This window comes from Penicillium concentricum, assembly GCF_028827145.1.
Source record: "Penicillium concentricum strain IBT 3081 chromosome Unknown utg000002l_segment0_segment0, whole genome shotgun sequence".
NCBI classification, from domain to species: domain Eukaryota; kingdom Fungi; phylum Ascomycota; class Eurotiomycetes; order Eurotiales; family Aspergillaceae; genus Penicillium; species Penicillium concentricum.
In genome coordinates, this window is record NW_026622755.1 from 7,607,428 (window position 1) to 7,634,632 (window position 27,205).

The window sequence follows — 27,205 nt, forward strand, 5'->3', positions numbered from 1 at the left end:
GTGATTGCAGTTTTACCTCTGATTTTGATTGAAAAGCTTCCAGAAGATCTGAGCTTTCTTATCTGCACGACTTATCGTCAAAGCTACGACTCACACTCGACTTTCAAGCTCCTGACCGTCTCGCGACACCCCAACGCGCTGGGATACCTTCCGTCCACCATGAGCAGTGCTTAGCCGACCATAGCTGGGAAAGATTGCAGCATACGCTGCTTTGAGCGATGGATCAAGTAATCCAGCGGTTATTGAATGACAAGCTCTACGACAGGAGGAAGCAGGGAGCTTTGGAGTATGCCACCTCGGTTTCATCGCTCCGCATTTGAACGAATTCATACTGATCACTGTTTATTTACACCAGGCTCGAGAAAATTGTTCGTGACGCCGTCGGCCACGGAGAACATGAGAAAATACAAAAGATCGTTGAACAGCTCTGCCACGACTATGCATACGCCGTGCACCAACCCCACGCCCGGAATGGAGGCCTAATCGGATTGGCTGCTGCCTCTATCGCACTGGGATCGGTGAGTAGTGGTCACACATGAGGACTCGGAGGACTCGGCTAATACCTGGGATATAGGAGGGGGTTGCGCCGTACTTGGGTGAAATTGTGCCGCCTGTGCTCGCATGCTTCTCCGACCAAGATGCGCGAGTGCGGTACTACGCATGCGAGAGCATGTACAACATAGCCAAAGTGGCCAAGGGGGAGATATTGCTGTTCTTCAATGAGGTTTTCGACGCGCTGGCTAAGGTGAGGGGTGCTGATAAGTTTAGGTGGGGTAACGCATACGCTGACATGCAATATAGCTGGCGTCCGATTCGGAGCTATCAGTCAAGAACGGCGCGGAGCTTCTGGATCGCCTGGTGAAAGATATTGTGGCCGAATCAGCGGCCTCGTATGTGTCGATCTTACAACTCTCTGAGAAGGGAACCCCGGAATTGGAGACTCAGGAAGACCAGGACCTTCCCATGGCCTTCTCCCTTGCACGATTCATTCCTTTGCTTAAGGATCGGATTCATGTGATCCAACCATTCACTCGCAACTTTCTGGTCTCATGGCTTACCCTTCTAGATACGATCCCTGACCTGGAGCTCGTGAGCTATTTGCCAGAGTTCCTGGAGGGATTGATCAAGTTCCTTGGCGGGCCCAACAAAGACGTGAACATTGCAACCCAGGGTTTGCTTGATCGGTTCTTGTCGGAGATCAAGAGGATTACCCGACTTAAAAAGGGGATTGAAGAAAGCCGGAAGGGTCAGAAGAGCAACAGACACTCGGTCAACAGCGATGCGATGAGCAGCGCGACGGAGCAAAATGTCCAGGCCGATGGTGCCAGTGAAGACAGGTATGACATTGCCGTCGCAGATTCGGCCTCAGATACGACTCTCGACGATGAAATCGCCCAGGCCGATGGGGACTGGATCCCGGGACAAGATGTACAAATCGATCACCCCAGGATTCTTGGTATTCTTGTCAGCTTTGTCGACACCTCATATGGTAAGAGTAACTGTAAAATTTTGATTCTCACATGCTTACGCTTTTTATTAGAGGAAGAAATGCAATTAACGGCCCTTCGTTGGATCGATTCCTTTTTCGAGATCAGCCCTGAAGATATTCTTCCTTTCGTTCCGCGGCTGTTGACTCAGGTACTCCCGGCCATGTCCAGTGGCTCGGATCAAGTACGAAAAGCAGCAAACCAAGTCAATACCTCCCTTGTCCAATACATCTACTCCTTGTCAGATGATACGACTGAGGAACCCCAGGTGCCACCGTCAAAGATCCCCTCCACTACGGCCAGCAAAGAAACTATAGAGCGACGGTCATCGACTCCCGGGGTCAGACCTTCAGAGACAGCGAGCATTGACACAAAGAGACAAACAACACAAGATAATTCTATTGCGGCTACACCACGTAGTAGCATTGTTTCCACGCCGCTGCCTCCTGGCGACCTTGATTACGCTGCTGCTGTCAACTCCCTCACTCTACAATTCCTCAATGAAAATGAAGCCACTAGAGTTGCGGCCCTTGCATGGCTCATCATGCTCCACCGTAAAGCCCCGCGGAAAGTCGTCGCTTTCAACGACGGTACCTTCCCAGCTTTGCTAAAAACGTTATCCGACCCTTCAGAGGCGGTTGTAACCAAAGATCTGCAGCTCCTTTCACAGATCTCAAGAAATAGCGAGGATAGCTATTTTAAATCTTTTATGGTCGCCTTGTTGCAGCTCTACTCTACAGACAGACATTTACTCGAAGTGCGCGGGAATCTGATCATCAGGCAGCTTTCTCTGAACCTGAGCCCGGAGCGTATCTACTGGACTTTGGCAGATTGCCTCGAGAAGGAAGAGGTGAGTTTCATTGCACATTTTGGGCGCATTATACGCTAACGTATCATCAGGATCTTGAATTTGCCAGTATCATGGTCCAGAACTTGAACAACAACCTCATCACTGCGCCCGAACTTTCGGAATTAAGAAAGCGCCTGAGAAATCTCGACTCAAAAGTAATATCCCCGGACCCCCCCCCCCCCTTCTCTCTCTTTTATTCTTGAGACTAACGAATCATCTAGGATGGTCAAATGTTCTTTGTTGGGCTTTTCAGATCGTGGTGCCACAACGCTGTCTCCACGTTTTCTCTCTGTCTTCTTGCCCAGGCCTATGAGCAGGCATACAATCTCCTCCAGATCTTGTCAGTATACCAGCTCCATCCCTCACAATAGTCTGCTGACAATAGCATCCACAGCGCCGAATTGGAAATGACAGTTAATATGCTAATTCAAATCGACAAACTGGTGCAACTACTAGAGTCGCCGGTATTCACATGTCCGTTTATTTCCATCAACCCAGCCCCGATCTCAGAAGCTAATCCCAACAGATCTCCGCCTCCAACTCCTTGAACCCGAAAAATATCCCTTCCTTTACAAATGTCTCTACGGCGTCCTCATGCTCCTCCCCCAGAGCTCCGCCTTCGCTGCCCTCAAGAACCGTCTGAACAGCGTCAGCAATATTGGTTTCCTCCACGGTGGACCCCGCAGGTATGGCCCCTGCCCCCCGCATTCCACCCCAAGGTTTACTGAGACGAACTTCCCTAGCACTACTCAAACGGCCCCACCTTTCGACCGTTCCACAGGCACCCGCCTGAAAACCCGCGACGAGAACTCCATCCGCTGGGTCGAACTCCTCGACAAATTCAAGGCCGTCCAGGAACGAGCCCGTCGATCCCAGGGCTCTGCCCGCCACTCCTTCGACCAGTCTGGTCCCCTGATCAATCCCTCTCTTACAGCTGCTCTCTCCGTCGCTGCTGCAGACCGTCCCAAGGACCGATCTAATCTCCCTGATGCTCCGCGCGGTGCTCCAGGCCCTAGTAACGCTGCTGCTGGAAGTTCTGGTCTGGGAGGTCCCGGTCCTGGTTCCAGTGCCACTGCTGCCGGACGTGCGTTGGATAATAGTGCGGCGAAGGGTGCGCCATCTCATAAACACAAATCGAGTCTTCCCAATTTGGGGCGACTGGGTATCGGAGGACGGAAGTCCAAGAAATAGTTACATGGGTAGCTAGAGCTGGACCTCATCCCCTGCATAGACCTTTCTTTTTGTGTCTTGTACTTAGCTGGATTGTTTCGTGGTGATCATACCCTGGATCCCTTTGTGAATAACATCATATTTCTTAGCCTGCCCCAAAATATGTCTATTGACTAGACGCCTTGGTACGCCTTATCTTCGAGTATAGTATTCTCAATCGTCATTTCCGGCAATATGTAGCTCTTCGTCGTACAAAAAAAAACATTGAATTCGTTCTATGGTCATAATTATTCGCTTCCCAAATGAATACGCTCGCAAAGATACTCCATTCCAATACTGTAGTAAACTCCGAACCCGCCCAAGTATGCCAAATAAGTGTATCAGTGACTAATATACTGGAAAACAGATGAGACATCCTTTTCCCCGGTCTCTTGACGAAGAAGCAGATCCTGGATTTGATTGAGCGGCCCCTTCTCGCCGGTATTGACAAAATGGTTCCATGAACTAGTATCACCATACAACATAGCGGGGGCCTTGATATATTGCAAGCCGTCAGGCCGACACCGTTTGCACTTGAAAGTGTCATGGGTGTCACTCCAAGTATCTGGTTTGAACTGGAAGAGTTCTCGCAGGGAGTCGAGAGAGAAATGACGCTCGACATCTTCGGCGGAGTCCACGACACACGACGAGAGGGACTGTTTGTGAGACTGGCGCTGGAAGATTTTTTCTTCGATTGAGCCTGTTGCAATGAATCGGTAGACGAAACAATCTTTCTTTTGTCCGTCTCGCCACACTCGTGCTAGCGCTTGCTGGTCAGCAGCTGGATTCCAGTCTGGGTCGAATAGTACTAGTCGGTTGGCGCCGATTAAATTCAGACCACACCCGCCGGCCTTACTACTCAGGAGGAATATGAATTCCTGGCCGTCTGGGTCGTTGAACTTGTCGACTAGCTTTGTGCGCTTTTTGATGTTCATGGTGCCGTCGAGGCGCAAGGAGCCGTACCCCCGCGACCGACAGAGCTTTTCGAAAAGATCTAGGGTTTGAGTGTAATTGCTGATGAGGACGATTTTGTCGTTGGTGTCTTGTCGGATTCGGGCTAGCATGCGGTCGAGCACCATCATCTTGCCAGAGTACCAACTCTTGATTTCTCTATCGCGACCCCGAGTATCGGGGGGTGAATAGTCCTCGGGGAATGTGTGCTCGCATCCTGGAAGGTCGTTTGCTAGATCGAGGAGATCCGGATGATTGCAGAGCTTTTTCAAAAGACCAATCGCTTTCAGCGGCTGACTGCCCTTTCCGCGAAGAAGGCTTTGGATCTCCGGACTCTTGATGAAATGATTGTACAGACCACGCTGGAACTGTGACATGTTGCAGAACACAACATGCTCATATTTGACGGGCAAGTATTTTGAGAGGAGCTCATTGGTTCGGCGGATGATGAACTTGTTGACAACCCCAGAGAGCTCTTGCAATCGTTCATCTCCCAGCTTCTTTTCTTCGTCTGTGCCTGCGGCATCCCGGCCTCGCAGAATCGGAAGTTCAAACCGTTTCCGGAAATCGGCTTGGGAGCCCAGGAGATTCGGGTTCGCGAAGTGAAGAAGAGCGAAGTACTCAGACAGGTCATTCTGGATGGGTGTTCCAGAAAGAATCACTCGGCGAGTAACATTGAGTTGATTCAAAGCAGTCCATGTCAAGCTTTCCTTGTTCTTTAGTCGATGACCTTCGTCACATAGAAGAAGTCCAATCGGAGTATCATTCAAAGTATCCGCATACATACGGAGTGTCTCATAGGACACAATAAGGACGGGCCTGACGATTCCGCGCCCTGATGCGATGGCCCACTGCTTGATCTGCGTTATTAACTCCGCTTTCGTAGCCTTTCCATCGATCGCAAAAGGTGTGGTGGCGTCCTTTCCAAGCCATTTTACTGATATGGTCAGTCGAGGTAATGATAAGTAGGGTACCGCGCATAACTCACCCAACTCGTTCGCCCAATTACCAACCAAACTTGACGGACATGCAATAACGCATTTTTGAATGGTAGTTTTTCCGGCCTCCGAGGACTGCTTGAGTAGCGTCCACATCAATGCGATGCATTGAAGCTGTATTCGTTAGAACCAAGCTATGAAAATCGGGTTGGTCGAGCTCACCGTTTTACCAAGTCCCATGCCGTCTGCCATGATGCATCCGTTTGCATTCTTGTCAACCAGCCCAGTAACACATCTATAAAGGAACTATACGTAGACGTAGTGTCAGCTTTGCTCCTATGTCATAGCTTATCTCGGGGCGCAATACCTTCACACCCTCGACTTGATGTGGGCGAAGCACTTTGCACAGTCTCGGATCAATCACGACAGGCACCTTTGGCCTTTCTTCCACGTTCTTTTTGAGCCCCAGAATGTCCGCTAGACTCTTATGCATAATTGGCTCATCCAAAGTTGGTGTATCCTCCGTCGGTGCCTCTAGGCTTTTGGGCGCAGGTTCCTCAGCGACATCGTCTACTGTCGGGTCGTATAAAACAATCGCAAATTCTCCACTTGGGTCGTGTAGTGGCTTGACCACAAATGTTGCACCTCGTCGCATCCCCAATGTCGGAGCCACCCGACCGGAACTGTACTCGCCTGTGGCTTTGTTGATGAACGGAACCTGAAATCGTGACCTGAACGCCACATCTTTGTCCTTCGGTTTGTACGCGGGAAATTTGTTGCACTCTCTTGTTTCCAAAGCGAGTCGGTCATCATTCGTGTATGGCTTCTCCTCTCCATCTTCCACGCTTCCATCGGCGTTGGCATAGTTGACCTTGCGTCTCTTTCTCGATGGTTTTTCGGATGCCCGAGTCGGTGTTGCAGTCCCCGGACATTTGAATGGCCTTACAAGTCGATCGATCGAGTTTTGGGTGTTCACGGATCTCGGTTGCAACGGAGTCTTGACGCTGTCGTCGCCATCGGCCGGGCGTTGTCGATACCTTCCAGGCATGTCAGTCAGCATAGAAACTTGAAAACGATTAGGATGAGGACTTACATTGGTCCCAAAAAGTTAAAATAAATACACTAAGCTCCTGCCGTACAATGATCTCAAAGTGAGGCAAGTGCAAATTGTCGACGCGTCGCGTGAGGCTCCCAAACACCAAAATGCCGCGTCCCAAAATACACCGCCCAATGGGGTAAGGTGGTCCAAGCTCACCTTTATTTTTAGGAAGTCACGTGGTACCCATACTCTTTCTTGCATCAACACAAAACAACTGGTGAAAACGACATAGCTGTACAGTGCCTAGTCCCGTTCACTTATGCTAGCTGAACATTTTCCAAAATGCCAACCCTCCGGTTACTTAGAGGAAATAGTATTTCCTTGGGAGACGCCCTAACTGACGATGACAACATCCTGCACCGCTTAGACTATCCGCAAAAGCAGGAGGACTTTTGGTCATAACTCCTTGCACATAGAAGTGAAATCGAATCAGTGGTTTCATTCCATCTTGGCGTAAAACATTGTCAAGTCGCCGACCAAGCTGAATGGTTATGTGGAAGTTACAACGTCTGCATTCCAGTTTATATCAACCTACCATCAGAAAATTGCGTTCTTATTCGAATCCCACGGCCTTATAAAGTTGGAGAAGAGAACATTCCCGGGAATGTCGATGAAAAATTACGCTGCGAAGTTGCCACGTACATTTGGATACGTGAAAATTGTCCGGATGTTCCAATTCCCACCCTGTATGGGTTTGCATTTCCAAATGGGCAGACTGTACGTGAGCCTATAATCTCTATGTGCCTCAGAACTCTAACTTTGTTTTCTTGGTTTGCTGAGGAGGGCTGCATGGGCTTTTCTTCTCGGTGGCATTGGCGCATCATGCAAACCATGCGATCATGGTTCGGGTTTTCCAAAGTCTGCCCATATATCGGTACTAAGGATAAACATATGCTGAAAACTGGGTATATAATCATCAGTTTTGTGACGGACGGTCAAATGCTCTCCAATACCTGGGCAGAGCACCTCCTGGTGACAAGACACGAAGGCAGACTCTTTTCGGTGATATTGCGAAGATCATGCTTTCACTTGATCGGGTCAAATTACCGCGAATCGGATCCTTGACTTTGGATGACGATGGCTTGATTGAGTTGAAAAATCGACCTCTAACATTACGACTCCAAACGTTCGAAAATGAAGATATCCCCACAATACCAAGGAATTCTACGTACCATTCTGTGGAGCCTTATATTTTGGATCTTTTGCAGCTCCACGACAACCGCATTCATCATCAGCCAAATGCAATTCATAATCTGAATGACGGCTAGGAACAATTTGCGGCTTTAACCATGATGCGTGGTCTCTTACCTCAATTCATTTCCCGTCAATACCGCGATGGGCCATTTGTGCTTATGCTCACGGACCTTCACGCAAGTAATATCTTCGTTGATGAAAATTGGCATATTACATCCTTGATTAACTTGGAATGGGCATGTTCTTCTCCCATTGAGTTACAAACACCGCCTTACTGGTTGAATGGTCGGCCTATTGACGATATTGAACACGGTGAACACCTCGAGGCTTTTCAAGAGGTCATGGCTGAATTCATAGATGCCTTTGAAGAACAGGAAAAAAGTATGCAGACTCCCGATGCTTCCCAGACCCAGATCATGCGGAAATGCTGGGACAGAGGTAGCTTCTGGTACTTCCAGGCTGTCAATAGCCCGAAAGGTCTCCTTCGGGTATTCAATGAGCATATCCAACGAATGTTCTGTGAGGAGCATTGCACCCAGCGAGTGTTTGATCGGACTGTCAGTCCGTATTGGTCTGTGGGGGCTAAAAAGTCCATCCAAACGAAGGTGGAGCAAGAGGCCGAGTATAAGGATCGAATGAGGAAGCGGTTTGGTGAAGTTGATCAAAAAAGCTGATTCGTGTGGTTGCTGGATGGTACTGTTTCGCATTCATACCCCTCTATCCCTTCGTGGGCGGTGTAATAATCACCAGTTACATTGACATTGTAGACCTCTGCCAATTGCTCCATTGACGGACCCCAGAGGACTTCCTGCACCTCCTGCAGGCTAGGAACCTTTCCGTCTTTGTCTGGAAGTAATTCGTTGTAGTTCGGCCCCTGGATCCCGGAATTGGCAATCACGAGATTCACGTATCCCATTTCCGCTGCAATGTGAGTGGCCACGCTTTGCAGGCTCGACTTTGATGTCACAACGCATTGAAGGGAAAAGATGTTTCCATGTAGAGCTGCAGCTGCAGCCTCGTCAAGCTTGTCTTTGCGTCGGCCAACGATGTAGACCTTGGCCCCGTTGGCCTCAAGGGCTCGCGCCATCACAAGACCAATACCTACATCACAAGCACGCCATATTTAGCCAGATTACCTTCATAGCTTCACGCTGTACTATACGATTCTTTTTCTTTCCAATTTCCTCATATGTGGTTTAGTGTTTAGTGTAATTTCAACATTGGATTATGTTGAAACTCGTACGGAGTGCTTCATAGATGATAATGCCCCACTCGGACATTCCAGTTTTCCTATTGGCTCGCAAATACTTGACCTGCGTCGGGCTTCACCCAATCAGCGGGCTCCAACTAAAACCTGGAGAGCTTTTGGTAAGCAAATTAGATTCCAAGCTTGGAAGGTAGTATCATTTGCTTTAGATCTGTAAGCTCCCTTTAATCAGCATGAACTAGTGGTTCGAGAGTAGTCGACGATATTAGAAATCGACACTATATATAAGTAGACAGTCTGCCAGCTTGATAGATATTGTCAATCGAATATTCTTTCTCAAATCATCCGCACGTCCATCCATACAAACTCAGTCATGTCTTCTTATCTCATCACTGGCGCGAGTCGTGGTCTCGGAGTAAGTTAAAACGTCATTTGCTTTGATAGTTATGGACTAAGATGAATAGTTCGAATTCGTTCGGCATCTTGCTCAGAATCCAGATAATACTGTCATTGGCCTCGTCCGGAACAAGGCCGCGGCTGATTCAAAGGCCAAGGAAGAGGGACTTCATAATGTCCACATGGTCGAGGCTCAGTATACCGATTTGGCGTCCTTGAAGGTACGCAGACTTAACCGATAAACGATGAATATCATACTCACTTCTTTCAGAAAGCTGCAGAAGTGGTCAAAGGTATCACTGCAGGGGCTCTGGACTATCTAGTCAACAATGCCGCCATCATCTCGCGTGTCACCGAATTCAAAACCCTGGGAGATTTGTACGTATTGAACCTTCAGTCAACGAAGAAAATAATACTGATAACAAGCAGTGACGATGATTTCGAGACTTTGGAAAAAGACCTCCTAGAATCGCTGGAAATCAACCTTCTAGGTGTCATCAAGACAGTACATGCCTTTTTACCCCTAATCCAGAACGGCAAGGGCAAAAAGGTCATCAGTATCTCCACTGGTATGGCCGATACCGACCTGATCAATGCGACCGAAATCGCTTTCGGGGCCCCGTACGCTATCAGCAAGGGTGCCCTGAATGTCGCCGTTGCCAACTACAATGCCCTTTATAACAAGGAGGGCATTCTCTTCCTTGCCATTAGTCCCGGATATGTGTCGACTGAGCGAAACAACGGTATGTCAAAGGCAGTACCCGGAAATTGTCATGGATATACATACTAAAGCTTATTTGTAGCTGCACCAGCACCAGAAGATACCGACAAGGTAGCTGCCCTTGTGGGCAAGTTCGTCGAGTATGCGCCGCACTTCAAGCGCCCTCTGACACCGGAGGAGTCAGTCACTGCTGTCCTTTCTGTCATTGATAAATCCTCAGTCGCGAATGGAGATGGTGGTGCGTTCATTTCCCATTTGGGGAACAAGCAGTGGCTGTAAGTGCACTAGATATAGCTGAAGGATACTGATATGTTCCATAAATTCTATGTATATCGTTGAAAATATTGTGATAATTCAATGAGGTTCTTGTATTATGACCGTTGAATATATCCAGCCAATGGCAGCAGCCGGGCACGTATCCCACCAAGCGTTGCCAACATCTCGAGATCTGCTTTCCTTCTTATTTCTCTCATCGCAACTCACCGTACATATGGTTTCTCCTCTCTGAAAAATCCCGCCTGCATTGCGCTCTGCATCGGAATGTCCCCAGCAAGGTCACGAGGTTCCTATCGTGTTGGGAATCCATCGAAGCGGGGATGTTGGACATGTCGCGGTATGATAAAACATCTTTCAGTATAGATAGCAACACAGTTGGACACATATTCTGACCTCTCTACAGATCGAAAGGTATCCTGTGATCTGGGCAGACCAGGGTGCCGGAATTGCGCAAAATTGAACCGCAACTGCCAGGGATATAGCCTACGTTTGAGCTGGCCAGCACATGATTCCCGTAGATCCATTCAACATTCTGTTCAAAATACTTCAGATGTTGTACCCGATGGATTTGAAAACGTGCATTTCATCAATACCTTGATGGCAGATGTCGAGTTACTTTATTTGCCTCGTAAGAGCGTGGGTCAGTTATTTAATTGTCTCGGATCTTGTTTATAAACAGCCCTCAGCTTGTTGTTGCTGACTTTCTTGGCTATTCATTTCTCTAGGAAAACTACCAATTCAAAACACATATATTTTCCCACTATCAAACTTGGCAAAAACACCAGTTCGAGGTGATGGCAACCACCTGGTGACATTCTGTATGAGACTATCATGCTTTACAGGAAAGAGAACCTGACTGACTGACTAACCGTCTCCACTACAGTTATGACAACAGTCATCAGCTCATTAACCCCAATCCGAACCGATGGCCATAAGCTTTGGAAATTATTGTTCCAGCTTTCATTCTCCGATGACTCACCGGCCTCACTGGCCGTCCTACGAGCAATGCTGTCTGTGGCATCATTATATCGTTATGGTCATGGCGAGGAGCCCCTTCGGCTAAAGACATTAGCACTGGAGTCTTTACACACATCCATGAGCGGGCACGCTACCGGTACAACAGAGATCTACCAGCATGTTGCCGTGGGGATGTTACTCTGCGCTTTCGAGGTATCTTTCTTGCCCCCGTTGTGTAAAACACTGCTTATCAGTTTAGATTTTTCAACCTTCAGAGAGTTCTTTTCAATGGCCGTTATACGTGTCCGGAGCTAAAAGCATGCTCCATTTGATTTGCGATGGCGGACACCCCAAGCTGATGGAGGCTGACCTTCTCATACTTTGGGTGCATTACCATGATATACTGGGAAAGTTTACCTCTAGACATTGGAGGGTCCAGTCTGCGGAAAGTGCATCAATCTTCAAGATACCCGGCATGGCTTCCACTCTGGCTTCTGTAGCGCATGATCAGGTAGTCCTCGATATTTCTCCCATTGTTGAATTTGGTGCTGATAGCAGTGGTAGGTTTTAGGCATATTCGGGTGCTCGCTTGAAATGATAAACCTGATCGCTAGAATGTCGGAAATTAAGCCCGACAGTCAACCACCTGGCAACATCCAATACACCGAGCGAGAAACCCTAAATTCCATTGAACACGACTTAATGGTACTCAACCAAGACACTACACACCTCATTGGAGCAAATTCCGCAGAAGAAGTCGAACACGGAAGCAAAATATCCAAGCTCTACCGACTGGCAGCATTGATCTATCTCGAACGTGTGTTGAAACATTCCTCCGCCGGTGGGCGAGTGGCGAGATGGTCAGCTGAAGCTTTTGACCTTGTTCAGCAGTTGGACATATGCGAGCGACCATTTCCACTGTTTTTTGTAGCATGTGAAGCGCATACGGATACACAAAGGGGGGTAATCCTTGATCTATTAAAAAGAACACAAAAAATGTCCAGCCAGCGGAGGTTGAATGCTGTACAGGGGATGATTGAATTGATGTGGGTGCAATATGATCTTTCTTTAGATCAGGGAGGGGCGAGCTATATTGATGTGTTAAATACTATCGCGTCTTCGAACGAATTTCTGCCCACGTTGGCCTGATATTTTCAACCAGGTTAAGAAATCTGACTCCCGTCTCTTGCTCCACCTTCGTTTGAATGAATTCTTCTTCCCTCAGCTTACCCATCTAGCTTGAATGGGCCATTCCACCGAGTTTAGCAGACCATCGTCAAGAGAACCGATTATCCTAGTCGGCAGTAACTTTACAGCCACTTTCCACAAGTGATAGTTTCCCCCGTGTTACGGGACTGATTTAGGGTATTAGCACTACAGCTGGTCGAGTTTGGCATGGCGGAGCCTGAAGCCGTACTAGATGCGTTACAATATAGATATTTGTCGGCATATAAGCCATAGAGTTTAACATAGAGTTTTTCGAGTACGTACTCACAGTGAGGCTGTTATCGTAAGCGGCAGAGTATCCCGTATATAAACAATAGGTATATAAACAATCGGAAGTGTAGCCTCGGAACACACTATATTGCGATTGCACAATCATTGCCTAGCCAAACGACCTTATTTCGAAGCTAGCTAGTCGCACCTGTAGGGATCATTGCTAACCTCTGCGCTGCTTGAGCCATTCCGGCGCTCCGCCAAACCTGGTATAACGCGTAGTGACCACGTTCGTCTTTAGGCTCACAAAGGTTGTAGATGTCCTGCATCGCCTCATCTGTGATTTCGTTTCCATCGGTTAGGGAAAAAAGCACTTCAGGCACAGTGAGGAAATCAGGCTGGTTGAGATAAGCTCTAACCTGAGTTGCTTGTGAGGGAAGGCGATATGAATAATGTACTGAAGATCTGGTTCTGGTTCTGGTGCTGTTGCTGTAAGATTCGACGTAATAACAACAGCACCCTCGGAAGGGGATTGAATATTGAATTTCTCATGATGCAATGAATCGGCTTTTCTCTGTAGCGACTCAATCATCCCCTGCGCTAGAAGTTGATTGGATAAGTATGGGTTTCCCTCGTCTTCATTTAGACCATAATCAAATTCGAGGCCCACTATATCACAGTGACTCCGGCCGATCAGCGACGATAATTCCCAGCAATTGTGACCCATTTTCCGGCATTTCTTCACGACAAGTTCTTCTGTTTCTGGAAAGACTTCACATTCTTCACGGATGATTGAAGTATCAAATCCATTTGGGGTGACCCGCTCAATTCGGGAGCGGAGGTCAACTTGCGCTCTGAGCGAGAAACTCCGATTGAAATTTACCCATAGCGGACCAAATTCAGCCTCATAATCCGATCAGACATTAGAACGGAAGCTATAAGAAGTAATCACTAGCAGAAACCCCTGCAACTGTCGATCCTTGTCGCTGGGTACCACTTTTGCAATGCCAGGGAAGAAATCTTCTCCCGGGCGGTCATTCTTTCTGTGAAGAATCTCCCGTTTTTGATGCTCCATGCAGGCAAATGCATCAGGCTGGGGACCATATATTCCAAATGACAAGGTTCCCACGGAATAGTCAAAAATCTGCGAAAAAAGATATTGACACAGAGCGGTAAAATCATCTTCGGAGTCTGAGTCTAGGGGGACGGTGCTGTAAACCTGGATGGCGAATTTGGAAGAGGAGCTAACGAGGGGTCAGGGGTGGTTGGTCTGAATGCCATAAAAACCGAAGGTTGGTCTGCATGGCGCTGGGTCTGCATGGTATTGGTAATATTGTGCAACCCATCGGGGACGCGGAGTCTTCCGTGCGTTTTTGATCCTAGCCATTACGATCGATGGGAAGGGGTAAAAGAGACAGGCCCTGTCTGCTAAAAAGAGAATGGTGATATAGTGCCACCCAGAGATCACTCTATGATTAAAATGGCGGACTGACCGCATCTAGTAATTCACCGGTCTCGATACTACAGTTGTAATTCCAGCTCGCATAAATTAATATCAACTAATATGAAAATCACGTCTTTGGTTCTACTTGGATATACAATGTCCACGGGTATGAAATTACATTTGTGACCCAACAAGAGAAGCAAACCTTGTATATGAGATCCAAAAGAAGAAGACAGGCTAATATCAAGAGAGGCGTCGAACTTAGGAGAACAACCACAAGGCCATGTAAATATGACTCTAATATCTATCCATCACCATGGGAACTGGCTTCCATCCCACACGCGCAGCTGCGCACCAACCGACTCCCTCGTCCCCTCATCAATAGTCTTCACGATACCGTCAACGCTCTCTTCAATCGTCTGGTATGCCTTCTCGAGCCCGAAGAGCCGGGCGCCGGTATTTCCCATGTCAGTTTGGACGAATCTACAATTTTGTTAATATTTCTGCAACACAATTCCAGTAAAGACACATACCCAGGATCAGCAACGAAGCTCACAAAGTCCTCATTCTCGAAGTGAACCTTGCGCACAATCCAGTGCAGCATAGCCTTGCTGGCGCCGTACGCGGTACATGGGTACGGGCGCTGCTCCATGCCGGCGATGCTGCCTAGCGGACTACCGATTCCTACGAAGGTGGGCTTCGCGCTCTTCTTGAGCAGCGGGTAGACCGCTTGGAAGAGGTAGATGGGCCCGTAGACATTGACGTCGACATGCTCGCGTATCTCGGGGATGGAGACCTCGTGAATGGGCGCCAAGTCATTGCAGATACCGGCGTTGGCAATCACCACGTCGATGTGGTCGAGGCCGTGTTCTGTCTGGAGGGTCTCGACTGCAGCAGTTGGGTCGGTGGAAGACTTGGAATCGATTTTCACGACATACAGGCGAGAGGAGTTGTCCTTAGAGAGGGATTCTAGAGACTGGGATGAGGCGCCGGCGGGGTCGCGGACGGCCGCGATGACGGTGGTGTTGGGGCGAGCGAGGAGTTTCTCGACTAGACCACGACCAATTCCGCGGCTAGCGCCAGTGATGAGATAGATGGTGTTGGCCATGATAGAACTGTTGGATTGAAATGGCAATGTTAAGACACGATGAAAGATGACCTAAATACATACATGTAGGCCACATGGTTACAGTCCAGGGCTGACAAATGTGATTGTACGGAGTATTCGGCTTGCAAATAATCAGCCCCCGGGGCTGGAAATGTGACAAATGCAACTAGATTCTTACAAATACGATTGGAGAATCTGAGGTGTTACAAAGCGAGAATAGACTTCTAAAGAAAAAAGACGGGAAAAGGGACAAAAAAGGACAGTGGACAACAAAGAAACCCTCCCAATTGGCTAACATGTAAGCCCTAAGCATCGGGTGGAGCTATAGTTAAATTAACTTGCTCTGTCATGTATAGATCAGCTGTCAGATATCATGACTTTTTGTGCTCGTGCGCAAGACCATACACATATATGATTTACATATATGATTTGCACCGTCCCTCACTGATGGCCTCATCCCGTAATTGGAATCATAATCAAATTAGATATACAGAATGGTGTCAAATGGTTATCTTTCACACGGGGAAAAAGATGAATTCAATCTCCAGAAGTGGTCGTCAACCCTATCATCGTCATTGGGCCTTCCGCCATCTCTACCCTCCGCCACTGGCCCGATATCTGTCGAGACCTCGAAGAAGATCAGTCAGACAGTGCGATGTACTACCGGCGCCATAATGGTGACCTGATCCTAGGGCATACCACTTTGGGATACAATAGCCCGGAACTTCTCGCCCAGCGACAAGATCTACCCTACGTGGCCTCGTATCAGGTCCGTCGGAAGTTCTATCGCATGCTTCTACGTCAGGTCGCCCGCGTGGGCCTAAAAGTCGAATATGGGCAGCGCGTCGAACGGTACTTCGAGGACGAGGCCGCTAATGTCGCGGGCGTTGTCACGGAGGATGGCAGCGTCCGCGTCGCGCAGCTTGTCGTCACGGCCGATGCATTTAAGACGCGTTCCGACCTGCTCATTGCAGGATATCACATTCCCACGCGATCAAGTGGCATGTCCGTGTATCGAGCGGCGCTGCCGACGGAGCTAGCGCTGCAAGATCCAGCATTCAAAGCGCGGTGGGGCGAGCTTGAGTAGGGTGGCTCAAACCATGAGTTCTGGATCGGCCCGGGCATGCATCTGGGACTTTTTATATCGCCGGACTTTGTGGCGTACGGGCTCACGCCGCGGGATAAATTCCTCTAGCCGGGCGGGAATGAGCCGATCGAGTCATGGGACCCGGACGTGGATCCGGCGGAGGTTCTAGAGGTGCTTCACCGTGTTCCAGACTGGAATCCTGCAATCGAAGGGCTGATCCGTAACATGCCTAAGCGCGAAACGGTGCATTGGCCGTTGCTGTGGCAGAATCTTCGCCAAGGGTGGACGTCTAAGGGTGGTCGGGTGGTGCAGGTCGGGGACGCGGCACATACCACAGTGCCTGCCTCTATCAGCGGCGGAACACTGGCTATCGAGGATGTCGTGACACTGGCGGCCTGCTTGCAACTCGCGTGCTCTGGGGGCGCCCCAGGTGGTGCACCTCTAGGAGCCCGCATCTACAATATACTCCGATACCAGCGGGTTAGCTGTGTGCAGAAGATGTCTTATGTCAATTCGGAGAACCTCGGTCCCGTAGACATGGATGAGGTTCTGAAGAAGGTTGCGGATCTGTTAGAGGTGATTGGGATTCGTTAGAAGCGGCATAGCGTTAGTGTTGTATTAGAATACTTCAAATTAAGAGGTTCTAGTAAGCAAACAACCAGGTCGAGGACCGCCAGTGAAGTAGTCAATTTGTCTTTGACTGCTTCGTTCTAACGCTCATACAGACCTGTTGCCTAACATGCCACGTTTATTCCGTTTCATACCAATTGAGGAAAACCTAGGAACGGACCTAGATGCGGTCAATTATTCCGATCGGATACTGAATACATAGCGATCTGGACTTCTTGAAAATGAACCCCTGTCCTTGAGTCGCTTGATAGTTAGTAATAAAGCGAAGATAATAGTAACAATGTACATAAAAGAACCTCCTACTCTGGATCGTTCAACCACACGGTCAGTCATACAAACGAGTATCTTGTTGGAATTAAATTACAATTGTATAAAACTAGCCAAAGAAACTGGACTATCTTAATATCAATTCAAGTGGTCAAATACGATAAAGTCCCCCTGCTATCTATTTGCCCTCCTCTGCACTCTTTCCCTCTCCAGCCGGCTCCTTATTCTCGGCATCGGGCTTTGGCTGTCCCTTCTTGATACTCTTCCACTCTAGAGTAGCCGCACCTAGTACTGTCAGACAAGAAATAATCATACCGACCTGAAACACCTTCCGTAGAGAATCATTGTAAGAATGGAGAACCGAGATATGCAGATCAGCCGGCATTGTATTCAGCAGCTCCGTGACACCCCCGGAGGTGACAAGATGGGAGTTGAAGCCCGGTAGCCCGGAAAGTCTCTTCACGAGCTGATTGGCCAGAATATTCTCCCCAACTGAGACAAAGACGGCGGCCCCGATCATCTGACCGAAAAGCATTAGCGCTAACCCAGATGGCACGTCAGGCTTCGGAAGAACGGTCTGAGCGGCGAGATTGGGAACTTGAAAACACAAGCCCAGACCGATTCCGTAAACTATCTGATAGCCGATCCACTTTCCCTCGCTGGTGTCCACGTGAAAGGTGGTGAGCAGGCCCGCTCCGACGGACATGATGCAGGATCCGATGATAGCTAGTGGGGTGTAGTATCCGATTTTGGAGTTTGTGATTCCACCGCTGATTGAGCCGACGACCATTGATATCATCATCGGTAGCAGGCGGATGCCGGATTCCACGGCCGAACTGCCTTTGATGGTTTGGAACCAGATCGGGAGGAAGTACACTATGATTGAGTCAATAACAGGGTATGTTACTGGGTAGTGCGGTGCTTTTACCAAATATATAGTTGCTAGAGCCGACGCAGAGTGTCTGCCAGAAGGCTGAAATCATGCTGCGCTGCGAAAAGATGCGCAGTGGGAGCGTCGCTGTCTTTGGAAGGAGGACCTGAACAATAACAAAAGAAAGAAGTAAGACGCTCATGAGAACCAGACAAGCCACGACGCGGCCATTGCTCCACTAGAAACTGTCAGTTGTGGTCGGAAACAATAGTGCACATAACTTACAGCGTAGGTCTGGCCTCCCCACTGACATGCCAATACCAGACAGACCACACCAGATACCAGAAGTGTAGTGCCGAAGAAATCCAATTGTTGCAGCTTCTCCATCCATAAGACTTTCGCTGTATCTTCCTTAGGGATCTTGAGGCAGAAAGCAATAAAGACCATTGCCGCGCCACCAATGGGCAAATTTACATAAAAGCACCATCTCCATGTCACATTAGATGCAAAGGCACCGCCAATCAAAGGACCCACGATAGAGGCAATGCCGAAAAGGGCGCCGAACAATCCCTGAATTTGTGGACGTTTTTGGAGAGGCACGGAATGAATAATGCACATTATCTGAGACCCATCTGTCAGCAAATGGTACAAAGAGGATAGGACTAGGGTCACGTACAGTTCCAGCGAGAATACCAGCAGCGCCGACTCCACAGATTGCTCTTCCGATTATAAAGGCGACTGAATTTGGAGCCGCTCCACAGATAGCAGAGGCAACCTCAAACACTAGAATACTGGCAAGGAAGACGATTCTGATAGAAAAGAGCTTATAAAGCTTGCCAAATAGGAGTTGGAACGCGCAGCATGTTAACAAGTAGGCGCTTCCATACCAGCCAACGTCATCGAAGGAGTTGAATTCGTCGGTGATTTTGGGTATGGCCTGTCAATTGTGCAGAACTTAGCACTAGAACTGAGCTGAAGTAATTGTATGATACACATACCGTCGAGATAATTGTTCTGTCAAGTGCGACGAGGAACATGGCAACAAAAGCCGAGACGATCAAACACACAACCCTAAGTGTGGACTGATTCTCGGGCGGGCCTGGAGGACCTGGAGGGCCTCCAGCTTTGGCTGGCCCATCTTCTTTGACGGGTGCATTGGTAGCCATCTCGCTATGTTCCTTCATCAACTCTGGAGCGTCTACCGTAGTCGATTTAGTGCTGTCAAAGTTGGAAGTGCGTGGAGACATGGTGATTGTGGTATCTGTAGCTTCACCAACCAAGAAAAGATCAATCGGCTAATGCTTGAGGGATAATATTATCCAGAATTAATAATGAGAAAACCCATATTGAAAGGGCCATATTTAAAGAGCCCAAGGGGCAAAATATGGCCGGTGATTTCGCATTTTGCAAGATCAACACGATGGTCGGGGATTAGAAAGTGCGAAGGTTAGCAAGTACGGAGTACGTAGCGTGCGTTTCGGATCTTATAAACCCCGACTTCCCCCTTCCCTTTCCTTTTCCTTCTGGGATTCGGGGTCCGGGATATATTAACAACGTTACTGCTGCAAAAGGATCTATAGTCTCATATAATGGCGACGCCGATCTCTCCATCTGAACAGACAAAGACAACCACCTTTAAGTCTCGGCGCGTGCTGGCCTGTGTTCTGTGTCAGCAACGCAAGATCAAGTGTGATCGTACATTCCCGTGCGCCAACTGTATACGTGCTGGTGAGCAGTGCAAGCAAGCAATCCGCCAGCGACGCCGGAGGTTTCCCGAGAGAGACCTTCTGGCGCGCCTAAGACATTATGAGAGCCTGCTTCGCCAGCATAACATCAAGTTCGATCCTCTCCACACGGCTACCACAGACCGCCGCAGGTCTCCAAGTGAGGATGAGCGAGATGAACTTCCGGAGGTTGTTCGGTCGGAAAGTACACTTCCTGTTCGGGACTCTCGCCCCTTCAAAGAAAACAAAGCAGCCAAGTCTAAATCATTGTACGACACTCTATCTTGTTCTTTTAGTGCAGACGCCCGAGCATACTTCGTGATGACTAATCATATGGCAGGAATCTCTGGCATGCTATGAGTCAAAAGGTATGATCGGCTCTACGAATGATCGTGGGGCTCACTGACATTTGGTAAAGACCGTAGATCCCAAGAATGATGACGAAAATGACGGCGATGATGATGAAATCGACGATGGGTTCCTGCACGACAACGATGATCTGCGCCACGCGGTAATTAAGAAGGCATGGAACCATATGTTTCAAGGCAAAAGCAACGACCACCTATTATTTGGTTCACCGGCAGGGAACGTCGATAACCTTTCTGCTTCGCATCCGACCCAGGTACAGATCTTCAGGCTTTGGCAGATCTACTTGGACAACGTCAATCCTCTTCTCAAAGTCACGCACACTCCCACACTTCAAACACGTATCATCGATGCTGCTAGCGATATATCCAACGTCAATCCCACATTAGAAGCATTGATGTTTAGTATCTATAGCGTCTCCATTCTAAGTCTCACAGAGGATCAATGCAGTGCTTTGTTCGGATATGCTAAAAAGCATCTATTAACAACCTATCAGTCTACATGCCAGCAAGCGTTACGGGGTTGTTATATTCTACAATCTAGTGATCGAGAGTGCCTAACCGCGTTATATCTATACCTAGTAGGTGTGTCGGATCGATCTCTCTACACTCGCTGATTTTTCTAGGTGTCGATCAGACCTGACACAGACCCTACTTCTCTTTCGTCAATGCTTAGCGTTGCTATACGAATTGGTCAGCGGATTGGTATTCATAATGAGTCAACGTACGGTAAATGTTCCGCTCTAGAGGCCGAGATGCGTCGAAGACTATGGTGGTCTCTGATCATCTTTGATAATCGCATCTGCGAGATGGCCGATTACAAGACCACGTCGCTGGCTCCTACGTGGGACTGCCGCATTCCTCTTAATGTGAGTGATTTCGAACTTCAGCCAGAGATCAAAACTCCACCCGCACCAAACGAGAGACCAACAGAGATGCTTTTTGCTGTTGTGCGCAGTGAGCTCGCCGACTTTGTCCGTCATAGTGCCTTCCACCTCGATTTGACCAATTCCTTTTTGACCACGATCGCCCCTGGGTCTACTGCCATAGACGAAATGGAACGGGCTATAACGCTAGAGAAGACAATAGAAGAGAAATACTTGGCATCATGCAATCCAGAAAACCCACTGCACTTCATGACGATCTGGACAATGCGGGGCTACATGGCCAAGAATCGACTCTTGCAACACTACTCCCAATACTCGACAACCTCCACGCAGCAGACAGATACACAGCGCAACGTTGGCATTTCCTACGCACTGCGTATGCTAGAGTGCGACACCAAACTCATGACGTCACCTCTCACGAAGGGATACTTGTGGCTTGTTCACTTCCACTTCCCCTTCCCCGCGTACATCCACCTCCTCCAGGAGTTGAAGAAAGGGCCCGTCGAGGAGCATGCAGACCGGGTGTGGGAGGTGATGAGCAACAACTACGAGGTTCGCATGATGGATGCCAAGGATGACGATCGCCCTTTCTTTATCGTCTTCTCTCGGATTGTCTTTCAGGCTTGGAAGGCGCGTGAACAGGTAGCCAGACAACAGGAGACGCCCCTAGTGGCACCGCGGATTGTGTCGGATATCCGAAACAAAGTGATGCAGATGATGTTGAATTTCGGACATGATGCGGACACAGCGCAGCCAAGTGGTGCACCCGCTGTCAATGCGGATAACCTGTCAGTGCCCATGCATATGGAGTTCAATATCCCTGCGGTGGATTATGGCGATGGGGGGCAGATGCCTACGAGTTTGAGGCCGTGGGGATATCCTGAGATGGCTGGCCCGGGCTCCATGGATGTGGATGCGAATCAGTTTATTTTGAACACTATGGAGTGGAATGCGTTGCATGCACAAAGAATGTGATACTCCTCTTAGATAGCAGTGATGTGTCAGTCCCGATGGCTGTTATGACTTCTTTAATACCCTGATCTATCTTGCTCGAGATGGCATAACAGAAAGTATATTTTAAGATAGCACTCCGAGCTTTTTTTGGATCTCCTTTTTAGAAGCTCTTTTAGAAGCCCTTCGCAGATGTCTTTTTAAATTTCTCTGGATGAAAATTTCTCTGGATAATGATCAATAGCACGGAGCAGGCTGTAGAAAATATACCATGGGATAAAATGCATAAACCGCATAGAAGACCTTTTTTATCTCCGGCAGAGACGTACGGCCTCCACAATCAGGTACGACAGCAGCTTTTCTTGTGAAGTGACGTTCATACAATCATAATGTTGCTATGGGCTGACTATTATACAGAAAGCACAACCTATCCATCACAACCTATCCATCATCACTATCCATCATCACTATCCATCATCACCATACTCAAGTTCATCAGAAACCTCGTCTTTTGAGACATTATTATGGAAACCATCAGGTACCAAATTCCATGGTCGCGCCGTGGCACTTTTAACGAGACGTCCCAGAAGAAGTTTATCGTCATCGGGCCGACTCCCCGCAGCCTCCTTGAGCACAAATTGATATTCGCGGCCCATCTCTTTAATGAGTACCAAAATCGTATTACGCGGTAGATATCTCCCCGCGCGCCCCCAAAATAGGCTTCCTTTCCATGCCTGGACTGCAGACACTTGGCTTGACTTTCCCTGGCTGCTATGTAGCCAGCACATTCGTAGCACCTGCACATAATAACGGAAGTACAGGTACCTCGCTGCAGGGCGGAAGCTAGAAAGAAAAACCAGCTTGCTTCCGTCAGGCTGTCCAAATGTGAGACTGATCCTTCTAGAGATCCGTTCCTCACTCACTTCCCAGTCCGGGTCAACTATACTGACCCGGTACTCCTGTGGCTTGTGATGGAGCCACCGCTTGACTGTGAACACTAGCGTATTCTCCCGAACAATTTCTGGAATATCAGGTACTATGACGAACTTGCCGGCATCAAAATGACGCACAAGCCTTTTAGAGATAAGTAGCCCATTTAGGGGAGAGAAGAGCTCCTCCGGTCGCTTTTTACCAAATATGGCATCCATAGCGTGCTGTCGATCGGAATATTTGAAAGGCTTCTACTGCTCCTTCATCGTTGTAATCGCTAAGAATTGGGTACCAAAGCCACCACAGTCAAGGGAAGCTAAACGATTAATACTTGGTGAGAACCGTTACCGACAGAAGCAGATCGGAAAGATACAGCAGGAGCAGCCGTGCAGGCGATGCTTCCAGACAAACCGCAACTGCTTGGAATCCGTGTATATTTAATGACCCTGTCGCTCCAGTTCTGGCTGTTGTACGTTGCTTCGACAGCTCTGAGAAAAGTGGACCAATGCCGGAGAGGTCCTACATCCTTGAGGCCATGAAGGCCATTGAATACCGTGTGGTACAAGCCTTGGAGGTGAAGGGATTGCTTGACTGCCTCTCTTGCACGAATTTGCTTGCCTGTCGTATTATGTGTAGAATCTGTAAGCAAGATAGACTGTCAGTATCACACGTCAAGCGCAAGGTGTAAGGATTATAGGATGTAGTTTACAGGCTATGTGGAAGTTGAGATTGTTTTGAGGCTTGGTTCTGTCCAAGATTGGGTTGAATCCAGGAGAAAGAAAACGGCGGGGCCTTCCAAAATTGTCTTGTGTAGTGTGGTGATGTTGTGTGCGAAAGGTCGACTCTTCTGGCAACACCCGGGAGTTTTTGAAAGGCAGGTGTGATCAACAAACTATCCCGCTGGAATGCGGGCATAGCGAGATACTACATATCAAAAGCGCTTTTATAGAAATTGTGGTTTTCACTCTTAATTCTTATATTGCTTTGCACCGCATTATTATATAGTTTGTAACTGATTATCCCAAAAACAAACCTCCACTACCTTGAGGTGCGAGGCTCCAGACGCAAGTTCTAACTCAAAAATATCGGTGGACTTCGCCATCTTGACGTCGTTTGCACCCATGCGGGAGGAAGAAACCGCGGGTAACTGCATATGCACATAAATAGCATACATGCCGAACTTTCCAGCTTTTCCTGCGGAGGGGGCCGAGTGCGTCGGGTCATCGGGAAACCCGACACGCCTAGACTCAGCTACCCAGGTAATGCCGTAATCCTCCACTCCTGCGCAGGTTTGATCTCAGCCCAGGTGGTGAAAGTACATTCGGGAATCGGCATAACGAAGTGCTTCGGGATAAAGTCTATTTGCCTCGGCCCTTCCGAGATCTCTGTAATCACCCCCGCTCCCACGTGAGGCCCCGCTATGGAGATCTGGGGGGTGTTTCCCGAGGTTCATTCATTGAGGTCAATCATTTTCAATTTAGCCCTTAGGATTGAGTTCTCATGGCCGATTTCTGGGCTGGCTACATCAGCGGAGCCATTGGGATCATCATCGGCAACCCTCTCGATGTGATTAAAGTCCGGCTGCAGGCGGGGCACTCACATGCCGATACATCAACGGCACAATTGAGCCGCTTCGAAAAAGCAAGCACTCTTGTTCGAGGTCCGTGTTGCACCAGCTCGGTAACACCAAGACCAACCAATTGACCATCGTTATAGGCGCGGCTGCTCCGATCCTAGGCTATGGAGCTCTCAACGCTATTCTTTTTGTCGCTTACAACCGATCCTTAACAGCATTGGATGGGTCCGTAACGGATCCCACCAATCCCGTGGGGGTATCGCCTTACAAGATCTGGCTGGCTGGTGCCGCAGGCGGACTGGCTAGCTGGACCATCTCGTCGCCAACGGAGTTAATCAAGTGTCGGGCACAGCTGGATCGCCGGCCAGATGTCTCCTCGTGGGCGGTTGCCAAGGATATCTTCCGAACGCGTGGTTGGAGGGGCCTTTACTTTGGGGGCGGAATTACTAGCGCCAGAGATTCAATTGGCTATGGATTCTAGTATGGAACTGACACGCCACCCCCGGATACCCCAGTGTATCAATTGAGGGATTTAGTGCTGATCTAATACAGTTTCTGGTCCTACGAACTTTGCAAACGATTTATGACCTCTGATGATGACGGTTCACACCAAGCTGCTATGAAGGTTCTGCTTTGCGGTGGCATTGCTGGAGTTGTTACTTGGGCCTCGGTGTTTCCTTTGGATATGATCAAGACACGACTGCAGGCACAGACAATTACAGATCATTCGCCTAGAAGTGAGAGCCAGTCTCTACTACGACCACAGCGCCAGATACTAAATTCTTTCCAAATTGCGAAAGAGACATATCGTGTCGAGGGTATCAAGGCATTCTATCGTGGTTTTGGAGTCTGCAGTGTCAGAGCGTTCATTGTGAATGCCGTTCAGGTATGTTTTCTCCGTGTTATTGCAATCGATTAAACTAACATCTCATAAAGTGGGCGGCATATGAATGGTTGATGAAGAGCTTAAATCATTCCTGGGACGCACAAGTGAAAACCCAAGAGCCCATATCGGGCATGTAAATATGTTCAACCTGATGCCAAGCTAAGAATATATAAAACATATCAAAACAAAACATTCAAGCCAAGCTACACAGTTACCGAAAACCGATTTAGGTTAGATTCTATTTGGTATTGAGGGATTTCTATTGGAATTACTCGCGAGTATTGCTAGTAAGGGGGTAAATTTCGCCCAGATGCCGTTTTCGCCGGTTATCGGCGGTTTCGAGTCACCCGCAAAACGGAAAGGAAACACGGCGAGTATCGGCAATATAAAAAAAAATTGCTTCACGTGAGACTCCACCAAGATGCATGAACAGAACATCAGAACAGGTCTCGATGTATGGAAACTTTTGTATGTATGTCGATTTGCTGAAAAGAGGATCGTGGTCGCGTAGCAAAGGTTTGATTTTTATCCCAGAAGGCGAATATCTTCGATTCACTCCTTCATCACGTCGGGGTTCTCTTCGCGCTTGCCGTTGTCAATTAAACCCAGTCCGATCGCACGCTCAGCAAGCAGTTGGCTGTGAGGCTCATCGCGTAGGATGCGAAGTCTGAAAACGCGTAACTGGTCAGCGACGCGACAGGGGACTTTGTATCAGGAATACACTCACCTCCGCTTGTGGTTCTTGCCCTTGGCATGTGCCTTGAGGTTGTAGTCACTCTCAAACCATTTTGAGCACTCGGTGCAGTAGAATTTGCCTAGGCCAGGCAGATCCTCTGCCTCTTTCGTATCCTTGAACTTCTGCAGGTGACCTTGGGTTTTGATATCCGCGACGACTAGATCGTAGTCTCTGTGAATTGGTCAGCGATCAACGCCATAGGTAAAGGTACTAGGGTAAACATACCTGGTGCGGCGCTTGTTCTTGACTTTCCTGAGAGCACCCATTGTAAATGATAGCCGAAATACCTCGGAGCTGGAGCCGAATAATGGTATCAAAATAGATGCAGAATGAAAATTGGTTATCACCGATTTCCGGAGTGAACGGTGAGGAAAGCGGGTCAAAGAGGTCAGGGACAATAGCGAGGGTTTGAGATGAAATTTCCGCCGATTGTGGGTCGCGCGGACGATTGAAATAGCTGGTCTGTGATTGGTTGGCGATCAGACACGGCACCTTGGCGGCGATGCGGGATTGCCATTCGGCTCACCTCGGCTCAGTCCATTTCGTCACCGTACGTGTATTTAATGACGTTTGCATGCGGTATGCTGTTCGGATCTAGTTTTACCACATAATGTACATAATAAGTTCAATATCAAGTATAAAGGTACATATATAGGAGAATATAGTGATGGGAATACCCGTCCACGGGTGGATTGTCCAGAAAATACTCTACTAATAGAGCATAGCATCAACACATGTCAATCATTGGCTAGGTTCATACTTTTGAAACCCATCAAATCCACATGCGTTAAAAGTGTAGCACGGGGTACAGGCCGAGTTACATGAGAACACATTGACCTTTACCAAAGCCCTTTGGTCCGAAGGAGAGGGCGAAGGGGCCATGTAATTGGAAACACCGTGATTGGTGGCCGAGTTATACCCGTCACATGCCTTGTATCGCCATTACGCTCCCGGTACATCAAGGCGAACACAATGGGCCACAGGATGTTGAATATTGAAAGTTCACATGGGAAGAGAAGAT

The 27,205-nt window shown here is 48.5% G+C and overlaps 14 protein-coding genes across 14 annotated transcripts; 9 read left to right on the forward strand and 5 right to left on the reverse strand.

Annotated features, from left to right (window-relative positions):
• Positions 1 to 218: 218 nt before the first annotated feature.
• On the forward strand, positions 219 to 3,528 carry N7517_006607 (VAC14 family protein; the record flags this gene model as incomplete). The annotated part of the gene is made up of 10 exons (XM_056724337.1): positions 219 to 286; positions 356 to 518; positions 575 to 745; positions 802 to 1,489; positions 1,541 to 2,337; positions 2,388 to 2,492; positions 2,559 to 2,677; positions 2,732 to 2,811; positions 2,864 to 3,023; positions 3,081 to 3,528. 10 exons carry the CDS (start codon positions 219 to 221, stop codon positions 3,526 to 3,528), a joined length of 2,799 nt encoding a protein of 932 aa, XP_056580587.1.
• A 359-nt stretch (positions 3,529 to 3,887) lies between these two features.
• On the reverse strand, positions 3,888 to 6,495 carry N7517_006608 (DNA-dependent ATPase RAD54; the record flags this gene model as incomplete). Its single annotated transcript, XM_056724338.1, has 4 exons — positions 3,888 to 5,434; positions 5,486 to 5,609; positions 5,658 to 5,741; positions 5,803 to 6,495. 4 exons carry the CDS (start codon positions 6,493 to 6,495, stop codon positions 3,888 to 3,890), a joined length of 2,448 nt encoding a protein of 815 aa, XP_056580588.1.
• Positions 6,496 to 6,816: 321 nt separating this feature from the next.
• On the forward strand, positions 6,817 to 7,802 carry N7517_006609 (uncharacterized protein; the record flags this gene model as incomplete). The annotated part of the gene is made up of 3 exons (XM_056724339.1): positions 6,817 to 6,929; positions 6,954 to 7,251; positions 7,455 to 7,802. The coding sequence occupies 3 exons, from the start codon at positions 6,817 to 6,819 to the stop codon at positions 7,800 to 7,802; spliced, it is 759 nt and encodes a 252-aa protein (XP_056580589.1).
• A 21-nt stretch (positions 7,803 to 7,823) lies between these two features.
• N7517_006610 (uncharacterized protein) lies at positions 7,824 to 8,402 on the forward strand (the record flags this gene model as incomplete). The annotated part of the gene is made up of 1 exon (XM_056724340.1): positions 7,824 to 8,402. One exon carries the CDS (start codon positions 7,824 to 7,826, stop codon positions 8,400 to 8,402), a length of 579 nt encoding a protein of 192 aa, XP_056580590.1.
• A 906-nt stretch (positions 8,403 to 9,308) lies between these two features.
• Positions 9,309 to 10,331, forward strand: N7517_006611 (Short-chain dehydrogenase/reductase SDR; the record flags this gene model as incomplete). The annotated part of the gene is made up of 5 exons (XM_056724341.1): positions 9,309 to 9,350; positions 9,400 to 9,552; positions 9,603 to 9,709; positions 9,761 to 10,074; positions 10,135 to 10,331. The coding sequence occupies 5 exons, from the start codon at positions 9,309 to 9,311 to the stop codon at positions 10,329 to 10,331; spliced, it is 813 nt and encodes a 270-aa protein (XP_056580591.1).
• Positions 10,332 to 10,925: 594 nt separating this feature from the next.
• Positions 10,926 to 11,792, forward strand: N7517_006612 (transcription factor domain-containing protein; the record flags this gene model as incomplete). The annotated part of the gene is made up of 3 exons (XM_056724342.1): positions 10,926 to 10,956; positions 11,212 to 11,498; positions 11,709 to 11,792. 3 exons carry the CDS (start codon positions 10,926 to 10,928, stop codon positions 11,790 to 11,792), a joined length of 402 nt encoding a protein of 133 aa, XP_056580592.1.
• A 2,685-nt stretch (positions 11,793 to 14,477) lies between these two features.
• N7517_006613 (SDR family oxidoreductase) lies at positions 14,478 to 15,274 on the reverse strand (the record flags this gene model as incomplete). Its single annotated transcript, XM_056724343.1, has 2 exons — positions 14,478 to 14,649; positions 14,700 to 15,274. The coding sequence occupies 2 exons, from the start codon at positions 15,272 to 15,274 to the stop codon at positions 14,478 to 14,480; spliced, it is 747 nt and encodes a 248-aa protein (XP_056580593.1).
• Positions 15,275 to 15,929: 655 nt separating this feature from the next.
• Positions 15,930 to 16,361, forward strand: N7517_006614 (uncharacterized protein; the record flags this gene model as incomplete). The annotated part of the gene is made up of 1 exon (XM_056724344.1): positions 15,930 to 16,361. The coding sequence occupies one exon, from the start codon at positions 15,930 to 15,932 to the stop codon at positions 16,359 to 16,361; it is 432 nt and encodes a 143-aa protein (XP_056580594.1).
• Positions 16,362 to 16,586: 225 nt separating this feature from the next.
• N7517_006615 (FAD/NAD(P)-binding domain-containing protein) lies at positions 16,587 to 16,955 on the forward strand (the record flags this gene model as incomplete). Its single annotated transcript, XM_056724345.1, has 1 exon — positions 16,587 to 16,955. The coding sequence occupies one exon, from the start codon at positions 16,587 to 16,589 to the stop codon at positions 16,953 to 16,955; it is 369 nt and encodes a 122-aa protein (XP_056580595.1).
• Positions 16,956 to 17,436: 481 nt separating this feature from the next.
• Positions 17,437 to 19,376, reverse strand: N7517_006616 (putative MFS aflatoxin efflux pump; the record flags this gene model as incomplete). Its single annotated transcript, XM_056724346.1, has 5 exons — positions 17,437 to 18,134; positions 18,187 to 18,367; positions 18,415 to 18,750; positions 18,806 to 19,066; positions 19,128 to 19,376. 5 exons carry the CDS (start codon positions 19,374 to 19,376, stop codon positions 17,437 to 17,439), a joined length of 1,725 nt encoding a protein of 574 aa, XP_056580596.1.
• Positions 19,377 to 19,718: 342 nt separating this feature from the next.
• On the forward strand, positions 19,719 to 22,080 carry N7517_006617 (Zn(II)2Cys6 transcription factor; the record flags this gene model as incomplete). The annotated part of the gene is made up of 4 exons (XM_056724347.1): positions 19,719 to 20,122; positions 20,194 to 20,221; positions 20,272 to 20,799; positions 20,845 to 22,080. The coding sequence occupies 4 exons, from the start codon at positions 19,719 to 19,721 to the stop codon at positions 22,078 to 22,080; spliced, it is 2,196 nt and encodes a 731-aa protein (XP_056580597.1).
• Positions 22,081 to 22,523: 443 nt separating this feature from the next.
• N7517_006618 (uncharacterized protein) lies at positions 22,524 to 23,204 on the reverse strand (the record flags this gene model as incomplete). Its single annotated transcript, XM_056724348.1, has 1 exon — positions 22,524 to 23,204. The coding sequence occupies one exon, from the start codon at positions 23,202 to 23,204 to the stop codon at positions 22,524 to 22,526; it is 681 nt and encodes a 226-aa protein (XP_056580598.1).
• Positions 23,205 to 24,483: 1,279 nt separating this feature from the next.
• Positions 24,484 to 25,585, forward strand: N7517_006619 (uncharacterized protein; the record flags this gene model as incomplete). The annotated part of the gene is made up of 4 exons (XM_056724349.1): positions 24,484 to 24,646; positions 24,703 to 25,042; positions 25,115 to 25,448; positions 25,499 to 25,585. Coding segments are annotated over 4 exons (924 nt in total), but the record flags the coding sequence as incomplete, so codon positions are not given.
• Positions 25,586 to 26,000: 415 nt separating this feature from the next.
• Positions 26,001 to 26,450, reverse strand: N7517_006620 (putative C2H2 finger domain protein; the record flags this gene model as incomplete). The annotated part of the gene is made up of 3 exons (XM_056724350.1): positions 26,001 to 26,115; positions 26,176 to 26,355; positions 26,410 to 26,450. The coding sequence occupies 3 exons, from the start codon at positions 26,448 to 26,450 to the stop codon at positions 26,001 to 26,003; spliced, it is 336 nt and encodes a 111-aa protein (XP_056580600.1).
• Positions 26,451 to 27,205: the final 755 nt, after the last annotated feature.